The sequence below is a fragment of the Oncorhynchus tshawytscha genome, linkage group LG06 (assembly GCF_018296145.1).
Source record: "Oncorhynchus tshawytscha isolate Ot180627B linkage group LG06, Otsh_v2.0, whole genome shotgun sequence".
Lineage (NCBI taxonomy): Eukaryota > Metazoa > Chordata > Actinopteri > Salmoniformes > Salmonidae > Oncorhynchus > Oncorhynchus tshawytscha.
The window spans coordinates 67,985,219-68,005,224 of record NC_056434.1 but is presented as its reverse complement, the minus strand read 5'-3'; the positions used below and the strand labels follow the sequence as shown (position 1 = coordinate 68,005,224).

Here is a 20,006-nt window from a genome sequence, read left to right as displayed (position 1 = left end):
AACATTGGGTGTGGATACGGTGGGAACATGTGGATCTGACCAAGTATGTAAATGTTAAGTTTATTATTTTTGTCCATCTAGGTTTTTGTTGTGTACTAACACCAAAACGAATACTCCCTTAAAACTTCTTATGGCTGCAGGGGCAGTATTGAGTAGCTTGGATGAAAGGTGCCCAGAGGTGCCCAGAGTAAACGGCCTGCTTCTCAGTCCCAGTTGCTAATATATGCATATTATTATTAGTATTGGATAGAAAACACTCTGAAGTTTCTAAAACTGTTTGAATGATGTCTGTGAGTATAGCAGAACTCATATGGCAGGCAAAAACCCGAGAAGAAATCCAAACATGAAGTGGGAAATCTGAGGTTGGTCGATTTTCAATCCAGCCCCTATTGAATACACAGTGGGATATTAGTTATGTTGTACTTCCTAAGGCTTCCAATAGATGTTAACCATCTTTAGAAACTTGAATGAGGCTTCTACTGTGATGTGGGGCCGGATGAGAGCTCTTTGAGTCAGTGGTCTGGCAGAGAACCAGGTCCTGGTCACACGCATTTCACATGATAGCGACCTGCATTCCATTGCTTTTCTACAGACAATGGAATTCTCCGGTTGGAACGTTATTTAAGATTTATGATAACATCCTTAAGATTGAATCTATACTTAGTTTGAAATGTTTCTAAGAACTGTAATATAACTTTTTGAAGTTTTCGTCCGACGTTCGGCTGGACCTGCACAAGCGTTTGGATTTGTGTACTAAACACCCTAACAAAAGTAGTTACTTGGACATAAATAATGGACATTATCGAACAAAACAAACATTTATTGTGGAACTAGGATTCCTGGGAGTGCATTCTGATGAAGATCATCAAAGGTAAGGGAATATTTATGTTATTTCTGATTTCTGTTGACTCCAACATAGTCGGATAATATTTTAGCCCCGTTCTCAGATTATTGCATGGTTTGCTTTTTCCGTAAAGTGTTTTTGAAATCTGACACAGCGGTTGCATTAAGGAGAGGTATATCTATAATTCCATGTCTAACAATTGTATTTTCATCGACATTTATAATGAGTATTTCTTTAAAATGATGTGGCTCTCTGCAATATCACTGGATGTTTTTGGAACTAGTGAACGTAACACGCCAATGTAACCTGAGTTTAAAAAATATATAAATATGAACTTTATCAAACAAAACATACATGTATTGTGTAACATGAAGTCCTATGAGTGTCATCTGATGAAGATCATCAAAGTTTAGTGATTCATTTTATCTCTATTTGTGCTTTTTGTGACTCCTGTCTTTGGCTGGAAAAATGGCAGTTTTTCTGTGAGTTGGTGGTGACCTAACATAATCGTTTGTGGTGCTTTCGCTATAAAGCCTATATGAAATCAGACACTGTGGTGGGATTAACAACAAGATTACCTTTAAAACGGTATAAGATACATGTATGCTTGAGGAATTTTAATTAGGAGATTTCTGTTGTTTTGAATTTGGCGCCCTGCAGTTTCACTGGCTGTCATATCGATCCCGTTAACGGGATTGCAGCCCTAAGAAGTTTTAAGACCTTCGCTTGAAAAAGAGCAATATTACAATTTGTCTCCCTTGAAATGCCGTAGCCACAACACAGCCAGTATGCACTTCTTTAAAATAGTCTTCTTTAATCCAAGATAAATCAAGAAATCTGTAATAGATGACGTTTTTGCCCCGTTTTTGTCCTGCAATTTTACATTAAGATATTATTTCTCAAGTGAAAAATGTTTAATTAAAACTACTCGTCTTTCGTTGAATGACAAACACTTTATTGAAGAATCCCGTCCATAGTTCAGTACTGTTGGTCAATCACCGACAAAGGGGCATTAACTTTGGTTACTGAACTTCGTCTTGAGAAAAAAATTTGTGTGCGTGAACAGACGGAAAAAACCTGCCTAACACCAAAGTCACAAAATTCTGTCATTGTATATATGCGCAAACTGTTTAGACTGGTAAGCATGCATCAGGCTTTACACACACCACCGACAGCAAACATCCCCCACTGTACAGACCAACAGTCAGTCTGGTGAGTTTAGGCCCACCCCACCAAGACACCTTTTATCATTTATAAAGCCCTTGAAGTCAGCCACCCCAATAACACCTAAATTGGCTTTGACTGCATTAGCGTAAAACCAATGCACATTTCCATTCATCCTCTACCCCTAGAAACCATATGCATACTTGAATTTACTTCTCAGATATCCAATTTCAGATGTACTTTGTGACAAAGACTAAGGCCAAATTTGAGGTCAAACTGGCAAATTTCAACAACTGAGCATTTGCTATATTGTTCTAAAAGCGAATTATATACAATGTGTAAGAACATAACACAATCTCAAAAATTGTTTCAATGCGTTTTTTTAGCTAATAATTCATAATATATTCACTATAAATTCCATATCACTAAATTAACCCCCCTGACAAGTATTTAATTGCTATAGAACATTCAACATTTCCTACATAAAGCTTGGGTGTGAAATTAAGTTTTTGCATGCAGATTAATGATATAACACATTACATACTGTATGAGAATGTTGTTTAAAATATTTAGTACAGTACAACAGTTATACAGACAATTATGTTGATATATTTTATGCCACCTTAATGTGAGTTAATGAGCGTTTTATAACTCTTAATTGTTCCAGGTCTAGTAATTTTTCACAATTGTATAACATGTTCTGAATACATACAATAGATACAAGCAAGTTGTCTGAAAATATACATCCGTTCAATAAAAGATTTTTAAACAACTGTATAAAACAACTAATGAAAGGCACCAAACTTTAGTAGACTTTGTTTTATTTCACTCAAACTGCCCATCTACTTGTCTACCCAGGCTGAAATGACCACTAAATAATGCATAACAGTATGCTTAGCCCACTCCCTTACACAATAATGGGGAAACTTAGGGGCAGACTTCTTTCTTAACCCCTTGGTTCAAATTGAACAAATTTGCACTGTATTTGGCACCACCTTCCTCTATGGAATAAAAGCATTAACAAAAATCAATGACTGGTATGTTTGTGACCCTCCCATGATTACTAAAACCAGATTTGACGCCTTGATTAAATAATTACAGTCCTTTTATATGATGCGAACCTGCGATCTAATTACAATTCAATCTGAACACCGAGCTTAGACCATAAGCTACCGCTTTTTACTGAGCACAGAGGTAAGGGGTACATTTAAATACACTGATGTAACATACACCCTTATATCCCCACAGCCTAGGATTGTAAACAGGGTTAAAGAGGGAGAAAATGACCTTTCAAAAATCCATGCTCCTTATTTTCATTGTGTAATTAATCCTTGTGTCTTTTCACGGTGCTTTGTGTCATTCTCCAACCAAAGTTCCACTGTTGCCATTTGTCCAATCAGACACCAGTATATAGTGACAGGAAGTAGATGTACAAAAGGAAAATTGGGTATATGAGCAGAGGCTTCTTGGTTTTGAATTCATCCCCAACGAGCAGTGAAGCAGCACTGTAAGCAGCCCAAAATACTCCAGAAAGCTGAAAAATGACAGTTATCAACAACTAATGAACACATATCTAATTTAAGTCCATTTGTACTTTCTAAAAATATATAATCAAATACAGATGTAAAAATAGCTTTGAACAGGTTAGTTAGTGTATGTTAAATCAAACATGCAATGCTGAATTACAGAGATTCATTTGTGAGAAAAATCAGATAGAATAAAGGTTGATTGTCTTTGCTCCTATGCTCACCTTTATTAGTGTAGAAACAACATCAAAACCCCCAATGACCAAAAGCAATGGGGCTATAACGATGAGCGGAAGTAGAGAATATCCAATCACTCCAAGAACTTGTCCATAAGACACCTATTGAAAACAGAACAATGCAAGTCAGTGTTTCACAGCACGCCACATCATTCAGGTTGTAATAGGAAGCAAATGCACATCCAGAGGCATGTACAGTATCAAGTAAGAGAAATGTATTCCTCATCAAGACTAGGAATACGACTTATTTCAGCTAAATGTAAACTTTGGTGGGTCTTACCTCACCACCAAGAACACGAGCCAGCAAAAAGATTGTTAAAGAGCCGAATATCCAAATGGTAATTATCCAAGACACCACCTTATAGGAAAATAAAATAAAGCGACAAATAATTAAAACACAACAACAACCAAAATAATACACACGCTGAAAATTGTGACATTGTACCAAAGTCTCTAGAAGACTAAATATTTGTGTGGGAAGTCCTTTTTAGAACATTCTTATATCGTTAAATATATCAATGTAGGCTGCCTCCCATTTAATTCAATTCAGTAAGTGAAGAGAACCAGTGAATCAAGCCCTGTTTGCGTGAGCAGCATGTGCATCTAATGTTGTTTCAAATCTCAACCCTACAATCGAAGTTCACGATTTACTTTTTCAAAGAAATCTAACTTAGTTGAACCAGCAGCCCTCTCTGGGGGGCCAAGGGCCAGATGTAAGGTATGTTCTGAGATCAAAAGAATTCACAGCTTGAACTGCCGCCTCACCCTGAACTGTCCGTAGATGGATATCATGGAGAAAAGGAGTACTATAGCCAGCGGACCCCAGAAGTCAGGGTTGTCCCTCACAACCTGCCGGTTGAAGCCCAAGGAGGGCATTGGCATGAGCACACAACGGATCTTGTAGTAGATGTCTTTCAGGTCGATGTCCAGCTCCTCCCTAATCATATAAGTGTATGAGATTGTACAGGAGCATCGTGAGATATCAGCACATTTAATTTGTAGTGATGGCCAAATCAAGTGTCATTTTAATATCAATGTACATGGATAAAGAATGGGTTTATTGAAGAAGGTACTCACAGAAGAGGTTTGTTGTCTTCGGGGTCATCCTCTTCTACTTCCAGGAGCCAGCCATAGCCTCGTTTCCTCAGGAACGTGTTTGCATATGGGTCTTTTGCATTGTCACTGCCCATGTTCAATTTAACATCTGGGGCATCAATCGTACCGCTTAGATCTGTAGGGAATTTAATGTATACGATTATTGCACATTTTGTCTCTCTGCCCCATAGCTAAATTAGTAGAATTGCATGAATGTTGTTTTACAATATCTAAATGGTCTCTCTGCCCCAAGGCAAAATGTCTAGTATTGCAAGAAATTAACTTAAATGTTCTCTCCGAAGATGGGGGGGCAATGCTTTCTGGAATGCAGAAAGGCAAGACATGTCCCCCAGTGGTCGTCACACTGTCTAAATTACATTAAAGGCCCAGTGCAGTCAAAAATGTGATATTCATGTTTTTTATATATATTTCCACACTATGAGGTTGGAATAATACTGTGAAATTGTGAAAACAATGATAATGCCCTTTTAGTGGATGAGCCTGTTTTTGTGGGACAGAATTTAGGCTTGGCTGATGACATCACAAGGCAGTAAATTAGTTAATAGACCAATAAGAAAATAGTTCCAAACCTCAGCCATTAAAACCCATCAGAGTCTAAGCCCCGTCTAAGCCGGGGAGTGTTCCACTAAGCTATTTGATTATTTTTTTAAGAAGGTCATACCAAGGATCATTTAGCTATTTGATTTAGAATTTTAAGATGCCTTGAAGTATCCCAAAAATATGTTTAAAAAAATATTTAATGAAAAATGTGTTTTGGTCTTACTGTTATTAGCCCATACAAACGCATTGAATAACAGATAGTCCCCAGTCTGTCCAGTCTGTCCTATTACTCAGAGATATAAGAATGATCAGGAAATATATTTTTTACATGTATTTCACCTCACATTTTTGGCATTAAACAGTCCATACATACTTCCATTCGTTTTTTCAACTGGTACCGGGGACCTTCAGATGAGTCTTGCAAAACAACCGACATGTACATGTTTGTGAGAGTCTCACCTTTGTACAGAGGAGTAGTATGTGTGTGTAGCCCAAACAGTTGGGACGCTACGGACAGAAGTTGGCAGATTGGCTCAGAAGAGTCTTGCGGAGGTCATAGAGCAAAACGGAGAACATTGTGTTCGTGAGAGTTTCATCTTTCCATAGAGGGGTCATAATAGTTTGTAGGCCAAACCGTTTGGACGCTACAGCCGATTTTGTGAAGACACATTTTCGGGATTTCTCATGGTATGACAAACACCGCTCTAGCTCTGACACCTTTTACCAGCAGATGCGTTAGTGCTACATAAGAGGATGCGGTAGATTGAGACGCATCTGATACAAAAAAACATCTCTGTAGCTTAAACGGGAGACTATGTAGATGTTTTTATTATGCTAATTTAATTTCAGTGCGGGCGCAGACAACCTTAGGGGGTTTGTTTTCAGTTTTCCCCACTGAGGTATACTAAGAACTGAAGACTGCGTCCATGATGTCCGCCCATTGTTTTCAAGGTAATCTACTCGTATTCATATATGCCGATTCATGGGCCATCAATATCTGGTTTGGATCCGTTTTATATGGGCCAACATCACATGCGCTTAGGCTGACCACAACACTCGCGCACGCAAAATAAATGTAGAAATCCATGTTATTCAATTATTGCGCGCGCCAACAAGCATCTGCGTTGCCAAGGGCTAAAATAGAAGTCATTCCTATTTCTGACGCAGATCACGCTGCAAGTCCTGCCTCTCCCATCTCATTGGTTTATAGAAGCAGGTACCCACGTGCCATCTCCTCATTGGTTATACCCACAAGGGGTGATTGAAAGGTTAACTGTTTTGCCGGTTGTCGTGGTAATACTATGAAAGTGTAGATGCCAATCACCATATAAATTCAAAGATGAAAAATCCTGGAAGGGGGAGAGCCATACATGTTTAATGCTTTTCGACCTGTCCCTAAATGAATGTCATTGGTTCAGAGTTTGTTTTGAGATTTTAACCTGCGTGTCATGATCGCATTTGGTGTGGGGGGACAAAATAAATGTATGCACGATAGCGCACTCGCGCAGCCGGTTAGGGTTCCGTTCACACAGGGAACAGTGCGAGCAGCGACATCACCACATTATCCAAAACATGGCAAACATTGGATGATCATACATTAAAAATGTTAACATTCAGATGCAGTGTTTTTTTTCTCCAAATTAATGTTTTTTTATTTTTTTATCAGCCTCAGCGTCAATTATTTGAATAAGTCTATGGGTGTTTTATGCACAAAGGTGATGACTAAAGTATCTTATTAGGAATTTGAATATGACTTCTCTATGTGACTCTATGGAAATTGTCTTCCTGGGCAATATGCAAAAACCACACCTCCATTTCCTGGTTGCTAAAATTCAAATAGTTTGCCTAATTTCAGTTAATGTGACAAAACAAGCAGTGTAGAGAATCATTGTACTATATTTTCAATAACCAAAAAATATTGTATTTTCAGCTGGTGTACAAAACCTAAAGTAAAAGACGCAAAAAATAAACTATAGAACAGGACACATAGACATAGCGCACATAGAACAGACACCGCTTCTTCGACTTGCTTCAATGAGAACAGATCTATAATGTACATTTCTATGTGAATTTGGTCGGGTGTGCTAGAAAGTAACATATTGCAGCTTTAAACTGTAGTATTGAAGCAAAACTCTAGGAGCAGTCAACGGTGCCTCGCCCCTTTGTTTTCACCTCCCTACTCAGACCACTCGCAGACAGCCCTAGCAATTACTCTTTACTAAGAAGTTATTCGTCTCTTTTTGACCATTTTAATTGAAAAATCACAGTAAGGTACTTGTTACCCAGAAATGATTTGATATTAAGATAAACGGCTGCATTGGACCTTAAAACCATTTACTCAATGGGAAACACGTTAAACTAGTCCAAATAAATTGTTTAGTTTTGTATTACACGTATCTTCAATATAATAATATGTTAGGTGGATTTCCTTCAGTGATATAGCTAACGTTACATAGCTTGCTAACGTTAGCCTAGCCGTACAGTAGCAGCAGAAAGTTGTCAAATCTCTCTGAACCACGGTAACTTGACAAAAACGACAACACTTTACTCAAGCTAGTTACCCAATGAATTAATGCTAGCAGAATGACGTGTTGACAAATACGGTAGGTACCTAAAAATATAATGAAACACATGACAGTATTCACGGCCTGCTAACATTACCCTCGGCTTCAGTTGATGAGACGAAAGTAAAATCTCCGTTGGTGGGAGAGAGATGCATTGTTGATGTTTTGTCAACAACCTTCAAGTCCTAGTAACAGACATTTAAATAAAGGGTTTAATTGAATAGATTGCCACAAGTAAATACAACGTTGTCATTGACTGGATTTCACAATATTTTCCCAACTATTCCATCTTGTTGTTGAGGTATCGTTTGCTCAAACACACAGGCAGCTACCGAAGCAGGAAGTGCAAGGGAGGCTGGGAAAGACGACACGTCAAAAAATCCTAACACCGCAGCAGACAAGCTCGCCATCTAGTGGGGGGGGAAGGTGACGCTGGACTCTCGCCATCAATACGCAGCATGACACCAAAAAAAGAGAACCAATCCCTTCTTCTTTTGTCGACCAAAGACCCTCCCCCACATATAGTTGGTCAGAATAAACTGACCAATAGTATCAGCTCGTTGTGAACTCTTACTGTTGCCGCTAAAAGCGAACTCCTGTTAGATAATAAGGTGCCTCGTTACCGTTCAGTGCTTACTACTTGTCATGGTTAGCTCTTTCAATTCGCGGTAAAATATGTTGGTAGCTTGCTAATGTTGTCTTATATTCTTGTATGCATGTATTTATTTCAAAATAACGTATTCATTTAGCTATGCGCTAGCCAGAGTTTGCTAGAAACGTTCGCTAGCCCACTTCATTCCAATTGTTCGAACTGCTAACTAAGGTTAGCTAGCTACAACTTGCTTTTGTTTTTTTACAGCACCAACAATGTATTTATAAGTATATTGTTTAGGTAGTTAGCTAGCTAACTAACGTTCGTGGCCGTGCTAGGTGGCTTGCTAACTTTAGCCAACTTGCTACATGTGTTTGTCATCACTGACAGTCACTGGTGAGTGGCGTAGGTTTTTGAAGATCCACGAACGTTCGAATTAATTAACGTTATTTACGGTCGGTTTCTACGCCATTGGAAGTATCTCGCTAGAATTCATAATCTACCCTGCATGTCCAGGTAAATGAGCAGGTATATGCAGATTACGATTAACTAACGTTAGCGAGGTAACGTATTTATTTTCTCCTAAATCTAGTTTCATTATGTTTTGTCAAATGGTCTCTCACTCCATGAATATAGCAAGCAACTGTCCTGAATGTTAGTGGCATCACCAGATTAAAAAATGGGGATCCAGGGGCTGTTGCAGTTCCTCAAAGATGCCTCGGAGCCCATCAGTGTGAGGAAGTACAAGGGACAGACAGTGGCCGTAGACACATATTGCTGGCTTCATAAAGGGGCATTTTCTTGTGCAGAGAAACTTGCCAAAGGGGAGCCAACTGACCAGTAAGCTGTTTTATAGCTATCTCAGTATGCATTAACTACCTAACCCTATTAACTGTTCCTAGGCCACCATTGAAAATAAGAATTTGTTCTTAACTGACTTGCCTAGTTAAATAAAGGTTAATATATATAACTACCTAACCCTATGCATTTTCTTTCACATAGGTATGTTACATACTGCATGAAATTTGTGGACATGCTGTTGTCTTTTGGTGTGAAGCCCATCTTGGTGTTTGATGGCTGCAATCTGCCTTCAAAACAGGAGGTGGACAAAGCTCGCAGAGAGTAAGTGTGTGTGTGTGTGTACCTGTAATTTTATTTAAAGCTAAGATAGTGATGAGTGAGTTAATATTAGGCCTAGATGGTATTTGCTGTAATGTGTTTCATTTTTATTCAATCAAATCTTCCATGTACTTGACTAGGTAGTTTCTTGAATAGGACGGAGTAAATATTTTTACCCAAAAAAGTAAGACCGGACGTCTGTCTTCCAGGCGTCGTCAGGCAAATCTGCAGAAAGGTAAGCAGCTCCTACGTGAGGGAAAGATTTCAGAGGCCAGAGACTGCTTTACTCGCTGTGTTAACGTCACCCCTTCCATGGCCCATGATGTCATCAAGGTAAATATTTCCAATACTGCTAAAACTGTTTAGATGAAAAAATGCTTTCTACTGCTCAGTATTTTTCACTGGAACCCGATGATGCATATCTTGAATGAAGCGTGTCTATTTGCTGGTTTTGTGCAGTGGTTTAATCTGGCTTAACCAGTTAAACTCGTCATCTGTTTTGTGATGCACTGCTTAATGTTTGAGGCAAATTGGTGGCTTAAAATTGTTTTATTCAGCTGAAATGATGTTTTCTCCTCTAGGCTGCAAGGACCAGAGGAGTGGACTGTGTGGTGGCCCCGTATGAAGCTGATGCCCAGCTGGCCTTCCTTAACAAGGCTGGCATTGCACAGGCTATCATCACTGAAGACTCAGACTTATTGGCGTTTGGCTGCAAAAAAGTACAGAATTGGGTCCTTTAAAATGCTGCTCACTGTGGAATTTCTGCAGTGCATTTGTCACAATGATCATCTGGCTTTAAAGCGACTGTCTGGTTTTTCCAGATTTATATGAAATATCACCAATAATTCATTAAAATGAGTGAAATAAGTTTCCTTATTGGTAATTAAGTAAGTTACAAAGCAGCTTTTCTGTGTTATAATGGTGTGGGTGTACACTGGTCATTAATAACATTCATGTGAGATCTCTGGTTGGCCATCTCATCCGCAGGAGATGGCAAGCATTTCTTTTTTTTATGTGTGTTTGAGCTACAATTTTGAGGTGGGGGTTTTAAGTGTTTTTTTTCTCTTTTTCAATTTATTATTTGGCAACGTACGCGTATAGGATGAGTGAGTCAACATTATTTGGGTATGGGTTTTAACTGGACAGTTACTTTAATGGCAACTTGGATTATGGTAATGACCATAATGGGTTCTGCTGGTCATCTCTCTCAGGTGATCCTAAAGATGGACAAACAGGGGAACGGTCTAGAGATTGACCAGAACCACCTGGGGCGGTGCCGCTCACTGGGTGACGTCTTCACGGAAGAGAAGTTCCGCCACATGTGTATTCTCTCTGGCTGTGACTATCTGTCCTCACTCTATGGGATTGGCTTGGGCAAAGCCTGTAAACTGCTGAGGATGGCAAACAACCCAGACATCATTAAGGTAAGTTTGAATGAGAATTGGTAGTAGAACTTGCACAGTGGTAGAAATTAAACTATAATGAAAATGGCCCCTCTAACTTGTTTATGTACTTTCAGGTGATAAGGAAGATTGGCCAGTACCTGAAGATGAATGTGGTTGTGCCAGACGAGTACATTGACGGCTTTGTTAAGGCCAATAACACCTTCCTCTACCAGCTGGTGTTTGACCCCATCAAGAGGAAGGTGGTGCCTCTCAACCCCTATCCAGAGCACATGGACCCTGCCACCCTCAGCTACGCTGGCCGGTATCCTTTCACTCAGTGGTAGGCCTGACTCCTGCTCTATACCTGTTGATTAGTAGCGAAATGGAAATTAAGACACTGGTGGTTTCCCATTTACTACCAGTAAAATATGTTGTCCTTAATGCTTAATACAGTAATTTAGGAGATTGCAAAGGTTTACAGGTGGCCCTGGGTAACCTGGATATAAACACCATGGAGAGGATTGATGACTTCAACCCAGATGCTACAAATGTCAAGGTACTGGCACTAGGTAGAATGATTAACATAAGGCATTTCTATACAAACACTACTCATTCATCATCACAAGTAGTACTGCTAGGTTGTTGTTTTGCTTGTGTCCTTAGTGTTGTATACGTGGGGTACTTAGCTATTTTTAGTCGATCAGTACAATTGTATTAATATTTAACTTACCAATGTGTTTGTCGCTAGAGTGCTTAACCTAGCTTTACCCCAGATCTGTATGCTGTACATGTATGGCATGACGACCATAGAGGAGTTGGCTAAAGTGTACGTAATTTACACTAACGTGTATATATAAATCCTTCCTCCCTTTGTGTTTCTTAGCCAGTGAAACCACGCAGTCGTGACTGGAATGACAGCCAGGAGACTCGGGCCTCTACACACCCTAGCATCTGGAGCAGAGGTTACATACCAGGCACCCTCTCTGCCTCCCAGCCTGTGGGCTCTCCACAGAGGCCTCCCTCAACCAGGGGGAAGGAGAGGGTCATCAGTGTGCAGGGGCTGAGGCTTCCACACAAGAACACACAGGTTAAGAGACCCAGAGAAGGTGAGATTAGTTTTCTATCTTGTTGTTGCACCGTCATGTTTGAGAGGTGCTCTTTCTGTCACCGTAGGAGGGAAGATTATTTGATTCACCCAGCTCCATTTAAATAGGTGTGAGAGGATTTGGGTTTGTTCAGGGGGAAACACATTTTTGTTAACATAACATCCCAGTTCATCTTCTGAAGCATTATCAGTCATTCTATGGAATAGCCTATACCTATATAACATTGGGTGGACCTTCAAAATGTAATGTTCAAATAGAACAGGAAAAATCTTCTCATCATTATACAAAAGTTTATCAATGTATTTGATTAATGTAAACCTCAACATTCTTTCCAAGTGGTGTTGATGAATATTTTTATTATAGACCTGACCCAAACTTCTGATTTTCCTTTATCTCCCAAAAGACTCTGGTGTTTCAGACCAGGATGTGCTGCAGCAGTACTCTCCCTCCGGTCAGAAGCGGTCCAGAGGGGAGGAGGACCCTGGACCCAGAGAGAGCCATCAAATCTCCACATGCCCCCAGCCCAGTGCCACTGCTGCCGCTACCCATCCCAGACCACGCAACCGCTTCGCCACCCTGCTACAGAGGAGAAACCAGGAAGGAGGTGGAGAAGGGCAGGAAATGCAAAGCAGGTATGGTCTTATAATACACACTTTTAGTCATTGCTACAGCTATTTAATTATATAGGAAATCTTTCAAACTCGTCTTGTCTTTTACATGACTAAAAATGACCTACCTAAAACCACTGGTTCTTCCAATTCTTTTCTTGATCGCAATGTTTGGCCCACATTTGACAAGTTTGTTTTATTTTTAATGTTTTGTAATACTGACTAAATGGTTGATCTATTCCCCTATAGGTTCTTCTGTAGTGGCAGCAGCTCCAGTGAGGTGGGCAGCCAGAATCCGGAGTCTTTTGTCAAAGGGGAAGTGTCTCAGGATGAGGTCACACAGGACCCCAGGGAGGACTATTGTATCAGGGGATATGCTGATACAGAGGAAAATGACTCTGTTGACCCTCATAGCCCACCCCCCTCCCCTCTGTCTGCCAGTCAAGGGTTAGGGGTGTTCCGCTGGTCAGGCAGCTCCTCAGAGAGATCCAGGACCCCGACACCCACATCCGGCCTCTCGGGACTGCAGCAGTTCCAGCGCAAGAAGGAAAGCTTCTCCTGGAGCCAGGAAGGCCAGAGAACTCGGAAGACCCCCGGAGCCCCATCCCCTATTCTGGGAAAAGAAGACAAGGATTCACCACCAAACTCTCCACCGTCTCAGGACAGTGCCTACTTCTCTCAGCATAACCACACTTCCTGCAATGTCGTGGAAGTGTCCCCACCCACTCGGCTGGAGGATGCCACCAGGCCTGTATGTCACTGTTTCCTCTGCTAATTAGTCATGCGTAGGCTTCATAACATTTGCATCATTGCAAGCTAGTTGAGGGTGCATATGCATGGCTTTTTTTTATGTTGTGGTTTGAATGAGTGGAGGTAGTGGCTTTATTAATTTACTGCCTGTTCTGTTTTCTAAGAAAATTTACTCTAGTAAGGATTCAGACTCTGTCAAAAGCCTCAGTTCCTCTCCAACAGCAGATGAAAAGAAATCCAGCACAATGAGACCGAAGGTAGCTTACTTTGTGGGACTATTTTGTATCATGTTGGTTCAACAGAGATTTGGCAGCTAGAACACTTCTGGGATGAACATGCTATATATTCCCACAGTGAATAATTTTCTTTCCCATCTCTCTCACCAGGTGGCAGGTCTCCCGCGGATGAAACCCGGTGACCAAGGAAAAGGGACAAAGATCCGACCCTCTGCCCCTGCCAGGGCCAGTGGCCTCCGTAAAAAGCCTGCAGGCCCTGGAAAGAAACTCCCCACCAACAATGAGAACAACCCTGGCCTCCAGGCCACAATCAGTGGCCTCTGGAAAAACTTTGGTTTTAAGAAGTAAGTGAGGGTAATCATAACCTGCATAGTCCAACCCTGTAGCTGGATTACACCATTCAATTGTTTTTGCTTTTGTACAAGATTATAGATGAGGCCTAATAACAACCTTCAACAGTAGTCCCCATACTTTCATATTTTCCCCTTTTTTGAACACAACCAATTTATATTCAAAGGACCTGTCACAAACTTGTCTCTAATTTCTATACTGAACAAAAATATAAACTCAACATGCAACAATATCAAAGATTTTACTGAGACAGTTGTGAAGAGGGCACGACAAAGCCTATTCCCCCTCAGGAGACTGAAAAGATTTGGCATGGGTCCTCAGATCCTCAAAAGGTTCTACAGCTGCACCATCGAGAGCATCCTGACTGGTTGCAGCACTGCCTGGTATGGTAACTTCTTGGCCTCCGACCATAAGGCACAACAGAGGGTAATGTGTACGGCCCGGTACATCACCGGGGCCAAGCTTCCTGCCATCCAGGACCTTTATACCAGGCAATGTCAAAGGAAGGCCCTAAAAATTGTCAGACTCCAGCCACCCTAGTCATAGACTGTTCTCTCTGCTACCGCACTGGAAGCGGTACCGGAGCACCAAGTGTAGGCCCAAAAGGCTTCTTAACAATTTCTACCCCCAAGCCATAAGAATCCTGAACAGCTAATCAAAGGGCTACCCATAGCCCAATTTTACACTGCTGCTACTCTGTTTATTATCGATGCATAGTCACTTTAATAACTCTACCTACGGGTACATATTACCTCGACTAACCAGTGCCCCGCACATTGACTCTACCAGTACCCCCTGTATATAGCCTCGCTATTGTTATTTTACTGCTGCTATTTATTTGTTCTATTTTTTTTTTACTTAACCAACAACGCTTTTTTTTTAAAGTTAAGGGCTTGTAAGTAAGCATTTCAATACCTGTTGTATTCGGCGCATGTGACAAACCTTTAAATGGGCCTCAGGATCTCATCACGGTATGTCTGTATATTCAAATTGCCATCGATAAAATGCAATTGTGTTAGTTGTCGTAGCTTATGCCTGCCCATACCATAACCCCACTGCCACCATGGGGCACTCTGTTCACAACGTTGACATCAGCAAACTGCTCACCCACATTAAGCCATACACGTGGTCTGCGGTTGTGAGGCCGGTTGGACATACTGACAAATTCTCTAAAACGACAGAGGCATCTTATGGAAGAGAAATTAACGTTTAATTCTCTGGCAACCGTTTTGGTGGACATTCCTGCAGTCAGCATGCCAATTGTACGCTCCCTCAACTTGAGACATCTGTGGCATTGTGTTGTGTGGCAAAACTGCTAATTTCTGTTGGCTATATAGAGTACTGAATATGTTTTGTTTTCAGATTCCACTAGTCTTCACGTGAGTGAATGATTGCTACACTGAACAACAATATAAATGTAATGTCTTGGTTTCATGAGCAGAAAAAAAGATTCCAGAAATTGTCCATATGCACAAATCTTATTTCTCTCAAATTTTGTACACACATTTGTTTATATCCCTGTTAGTGAGCATTTCTCCTTTACCAAATTAATCCATCCACCTCAGGTGTGGCATATCAAGAATCAGATTAAACAGCATGATCATTGCACAGGTGCACCTTGTGCTGGGGAAAATAAAAGGCCACTCTAAAAATCTTCAGAATTGTCACCAATCACAATGCCACAGATGTCTCACGTTTTGAGGAGGGGGGGGTGCAATTGGCATGCTGACTGCAGGAGAGCTGTTGCCAGATAATTGAATGTTAATTTCTCTACCCTAAGCCACCTGGCGTTTTTAGAAAAAAAGTGTCAGTATGTCCAACTGGCCTCAACCGCAGACTACGTGTATGGCGTCGTGTGGGCGAGCGGTTCGCTGATGTCAACATTGTGGACCGAGTGCCCCATGGTTGTGAGGGTATGGGCAGGCATAAGCTGTGAACATAATTGCATTTTATCGATGGCAATTTGAATATACAGACATACCGTGACGAGATCCTGAAGCTCATTGTTGTGCCATTCATCAGCCACCATCATGTTTCAGCATGATAATGCACAGTCACAAGGATCTGTACACAATTCCTGGAAGTTGAATGTCCCAGTTCTTCCATGGCCTGCATACTCACCAGACATGTCACCCATTGAGCATGTTTGGGATTCTTTGGATCGTGTACAAGTGGGACGACATTCCACAGGCCACAATCAACAGCCTGATCAACTCTGCGAAGATGTCGTGATGCATGAGGCAAATGGTGGTCACCAGATACGGTCTAATTTTCTGGTCTACGCCTCTACTTTTAAAAAATGTTTTAAAGTTTTTTTCAGGTATCTTTGAACAACCGATGGATATCTATATTCCCAGTTGTGAAATCCATAGATTAGGGCCAAATTAATTTATTTCCTTATATGAACTAACTCCAGTATAATCTTTTGAAATTGTTGCATTTATATTTTTCAGTGTTGATTACAGCTTTTACAAGCTTGATTACAGCTTTACCAATTATATGATAACCATCTCTTTCTTGTGACCTACTTTTCATCGGAACTGTATTGATTGTGTTTTTCTGTGTTGCAGAGAAAATCCAAAGATAAACCCCTGTAAGAAAGGAGAGCCCATGTCACCAGTGAAGGACAACGTGCTAGCCCTCACACCTGAAACGGACAAGGATATTTACTTAATCTCCAGTGTTCAGAAAACCATATGCCTCTGATGCCAAGTTTTATAAGCCTTCGCTTTACAACATACTGTGTATGTTAATACGTAGTGCATTTTTATGGACTAGATGTAATTGATTTCAGTTTAAATAAATGCAACTTTCTTAAAGGTTTAGGCTGTTATTTAAAAATATCTTTCTAGGTTGTTGAAGTACTCCTGCTCGGCGAACATCTCATTCCAAAATCATGGGCATTAATATGGAATTGCCCCCTTTTTTGCTGCAACAACAGCCTCCTCTCTCTGGGAAGGCTTTCCACTAGATGTTGTAACATTGCTGCAGGGACTTGCTTCCATTCAGCCACGAGCATTAGTAAGGTTGGGCACTGATGTTGGGCGATTTGGCCTGGCTCACAGTCGGTGTTCCAATTCATCCCAAAGGTGTTCCATGGGGTTGAGGTCAGGGCTCTGCAGGCCAGTCAAGTTCTTCCACACCAAACTCTACACACCATTTCTGTATGGACTTCGTTTTGTGCATGGGGGCATTGTCATGCTGAAACAGGAAAGGACCTTCCCCAATCTGTTGCCATAAAGTTGGAAGCACAGAATCATCTAGAATGTCATTGTGTGCTGTAGTGTTAAGATTTCCCTTCACTGGAACTAAGGGGCCTAACCCGAAATATGAAAAACAGCCCCAGACCATTATTCCTCATCCACCAAACTTTACAGATGGCACTCTATTGGGGCAGGTAGCGTTCTCCTGGCATTTGCCAAACCCAGATTTGTCTGTTGGACTGCCAGGTGGAGAAGTGTGATTTTGTTTAAAATTTTAAAAAGTATCCCCCTTTTTGCCCCAATTTTGTGGTATCCAATTGGTAGTTAGTCTTGTCCCATCGCTGCAACTCCCGTATGGACTCGAGAGGTGAAGGTTGAGAGCCGTGCTTCCTCCAAAACACAACCCACACTAATTCTTGACACCATGCCCCCTTAACCCGGAAGCCAGCTGCACCAATGTGTCGGAGGAAACACTACACCTGGCGACCGTGTCAGTGTGCATTGCACCCGGCCTGCCACAGGAGTTGCTTGCGCGCCGTGGCACAGGAACATCCCTGCCGACCTAACCCTGGTCGCGGCCGGCTGCGACAGAGCCTGGACTCGAACCAGGATCTCTAGTGATGCAGTGCCTTAGACCACTGCGCCACTCAGGAGGCCCGAGAACTCATTTTCCACCTTTTTCTGGAGTAATGGTGGTGAGCTTTACACCACTCCTGCTGACGCTTGGCATTTTGCATGGTGATCTTAGGCTCATGTGCGGCTGTTCGGCCATGGAAACCCATTTCATGAAGCTCCCTACGAACAGTTATTGTGCTGACGTTGCTTCCAGTAGTAGTTTAGTACACGGTAGTGAGTGTTAGCAACTGAGGACAGATTTTTACAAGCTTCAACACTCGGCCGTCCCGTTCTGTGCACATTTGTGGCCTACCACTTCACAGCTGAGCTGTTGTTGCTCTTCAATGTTTCCACTTCACAATAACATCAGTTACAGTTGACGGAGGCAGCTCAAGCAGGGCAAAAATTTGACGAACTGACTTGTTGGAAAGGCTCTCCAGTAAAGCCATTCTACTGCCAATGTTTCCCTATGGAGATTGCATGGCCGTGTGCTCGATTTTATACATCAGCGACAGGTGTGGCAGAAAATTCCTGACAACTAAATTGAAAGGGTGTCCACATACTTTTGCCTATGTAGTAAAATGATTACACAATCTGAGTTCATGGTCATAGAATGTTTGGTTCTCATAAGAAATGTCAATATGGTAGGTCTGTGTGAAGTGAACCCTTAATTAAGATGGTTGAAGAATGAACAATGCATGTTTACTGAAAATGGCCTACCAGAATGCTAACCCTTGAATGTTGAGTTAGCACAGGTGGCTCTGTGCCTGAGAATGATACTTTTTCTACTGTTTACAGTAGGCCTACTTTATTGTCACTTGATAAGGCTCCTGAGTGATGCAGCGGTCTAAGGCACTGCATCTCAGTGGTAGAGGCGTCACTACAGACCCTGGTTCAATTCCAGGCTGTATCACAACCGGCCATGATTGGGAGTCCCATAGGGTAGTGCACAGTTGGCCCAGTGTTGTTAGGGTTTGGCCGGGGTAGGCTGTCATCGTAAATAAAAATGTGTTCTTTACTGACTTGCCTTGCTAATGGTTAAATAAATTAAAAATATTGAGTTTGTGGTTAATAACTGGATTTGATCCATTTTAAATGAGGCATTCGAAAAACAACCCAGAAAGCAAACACTGTTGGAGGGTGGTACACTTGATGATTCAGTAGCTTTTTGTAACTCAACTCATTCCTATGTAACTTTCATTTTATTCAAATGTATTTGAAAAACAATTCCCGTTTTGTACAGTAATATTTATGTATATCCTGGTAACACTTTATAATAACCTATAATATTTCTAAATGTTTTGTTTTAAATACCTATGAAGGGTAAGGTCTAGAATGCTTATACATGTTTAGAAATAGTTCTGCTACTTATAAATCATTTATAAATGCGTATTTATTAAGGTTATAAAAGTATAAAGTAAAACAATAAATGCCTTGGCTATCAGCTGTAGTGTTTTGCAGACTGCCTGGCCTATTCAATCAAAATCTGCATTTTCATGATCACATTAAAACATAGTAAGGAAAGCGTGATTGAACTGATAAGTAGTTCACAATTCTTGCTAATCAAAAAGAAGGATATTCTACTTTTCTCACTCGATTACTGTGTTATATTCCATGTATATAGCCTCATTATTTAATTGTGTTACTATTTTTCCTTTAGTTTATTTAGCACACTTTAATTACTTTTTAAAAACTGCATTGTCGCTTAAGGGCTCGTAAGTAAGCATTTCATGGTAAGGTCTACTGTTGTATTCGGCGCATGTGACAAAATGTTATTTTATTCATTGTTGACGCAGTGGACTGCAGTATTTAAATACCATGAAGACAGGACCAAATGTCTTTCTAATCAAAAGATTGCATGTCGAAAATAAAACTGGCATATTAGCATTGTGAAACTAGCGTATTGTTGTCTGTTAACAGATGCCTATCAGATGAATTATTACACTATCGTTCCATCATTGGGCCACAAAGCAAAATACCTCAGCTCTCCCAGATGCCTGGCGGCCATAAAGCAAAATACCTCAGCTCTCCCAAATGCCTGGCGTGCTTGA

At 40.9% G+C, this 20,006-nt stretch overlaps 2 protein-coding genes across 7 annotated transcripts; one reads left to right on the top strand and one right to left on the bottom strand.

Moving 5' to 3' along the window:
• Positions 1–1,777: 1,777 nt before the first annotated feature.
• yipf4 (Yip1 domain family, member 4) lies at positions 1,778–8,340 on the bottom strand. Its single transcript, XM_024424733.2, has 6 exons — positions 8,088–8,340; positions 4,848–5,001; positions 4,536–4,707; positions 4,051–4,128; positions 3,759–3,872; positions 1,778–3,542 (listed from the first exon to the last, which is right to left on the bottom strand). Exons 1-6 carry the CDS (start codon positions 8,143–8,145, stop codon positions 3,405–3,407), a joined length of 714 nt encoding a protein of 237 aa, XP_024280501.1. The 5' UTR covers positions 8,146–8,340; the 3' UTR covers positions 1,778–3,404.
• A 193-nt stretch (positions 8,341–8,533) lies between these two features.
• Positions 8,534–16,959, top strand: exo1 (exonuclease 1). Of its 6 annotated transcripts, none has more exons than XM_024424731.1 (14): positions 8,535–9,098; positions 9,254–9,422; positions 9,585–9,704; positions 9,911–10,034; positions 10,283–10,420; positions 10,913–11,125; positions 11,221–11,408; positions 11,540–11,642; positions 11,970–12,192; positions 12,596–12,824; positions 13,050–13,551; positions 13,715–13,807; positions 13,937–14,130; positions 16,708–16,959. In XM_024424731.1, exons 2-14 carry the CDS (start codon positions 9,262–9,264, stop codon positions 16,841–16,843), a joined length of 2,424 nt encoding a protein of 807 aa, XP_024280499.1. In that variant the 5' UTR covers positions 8,535–9,098; positions 9,254–9,261; the 3' UTR covers positions 16,844–16,959. The 6 variants fall into 6 exon arrangements, with proteins under 6 accessions (XP_024280500.1, XP_024280499.1, XP_024280495.1 ...); XM_024424727.1 differs by having other exon boundaries at positions 9,219–9,422; XM_024424726.1 differs by having other exon boundaries at positions 9,175–9,422.
• The last annotated feature ends 3,047 nt before the right edge of the window (positions 16,960–20,006 follow it).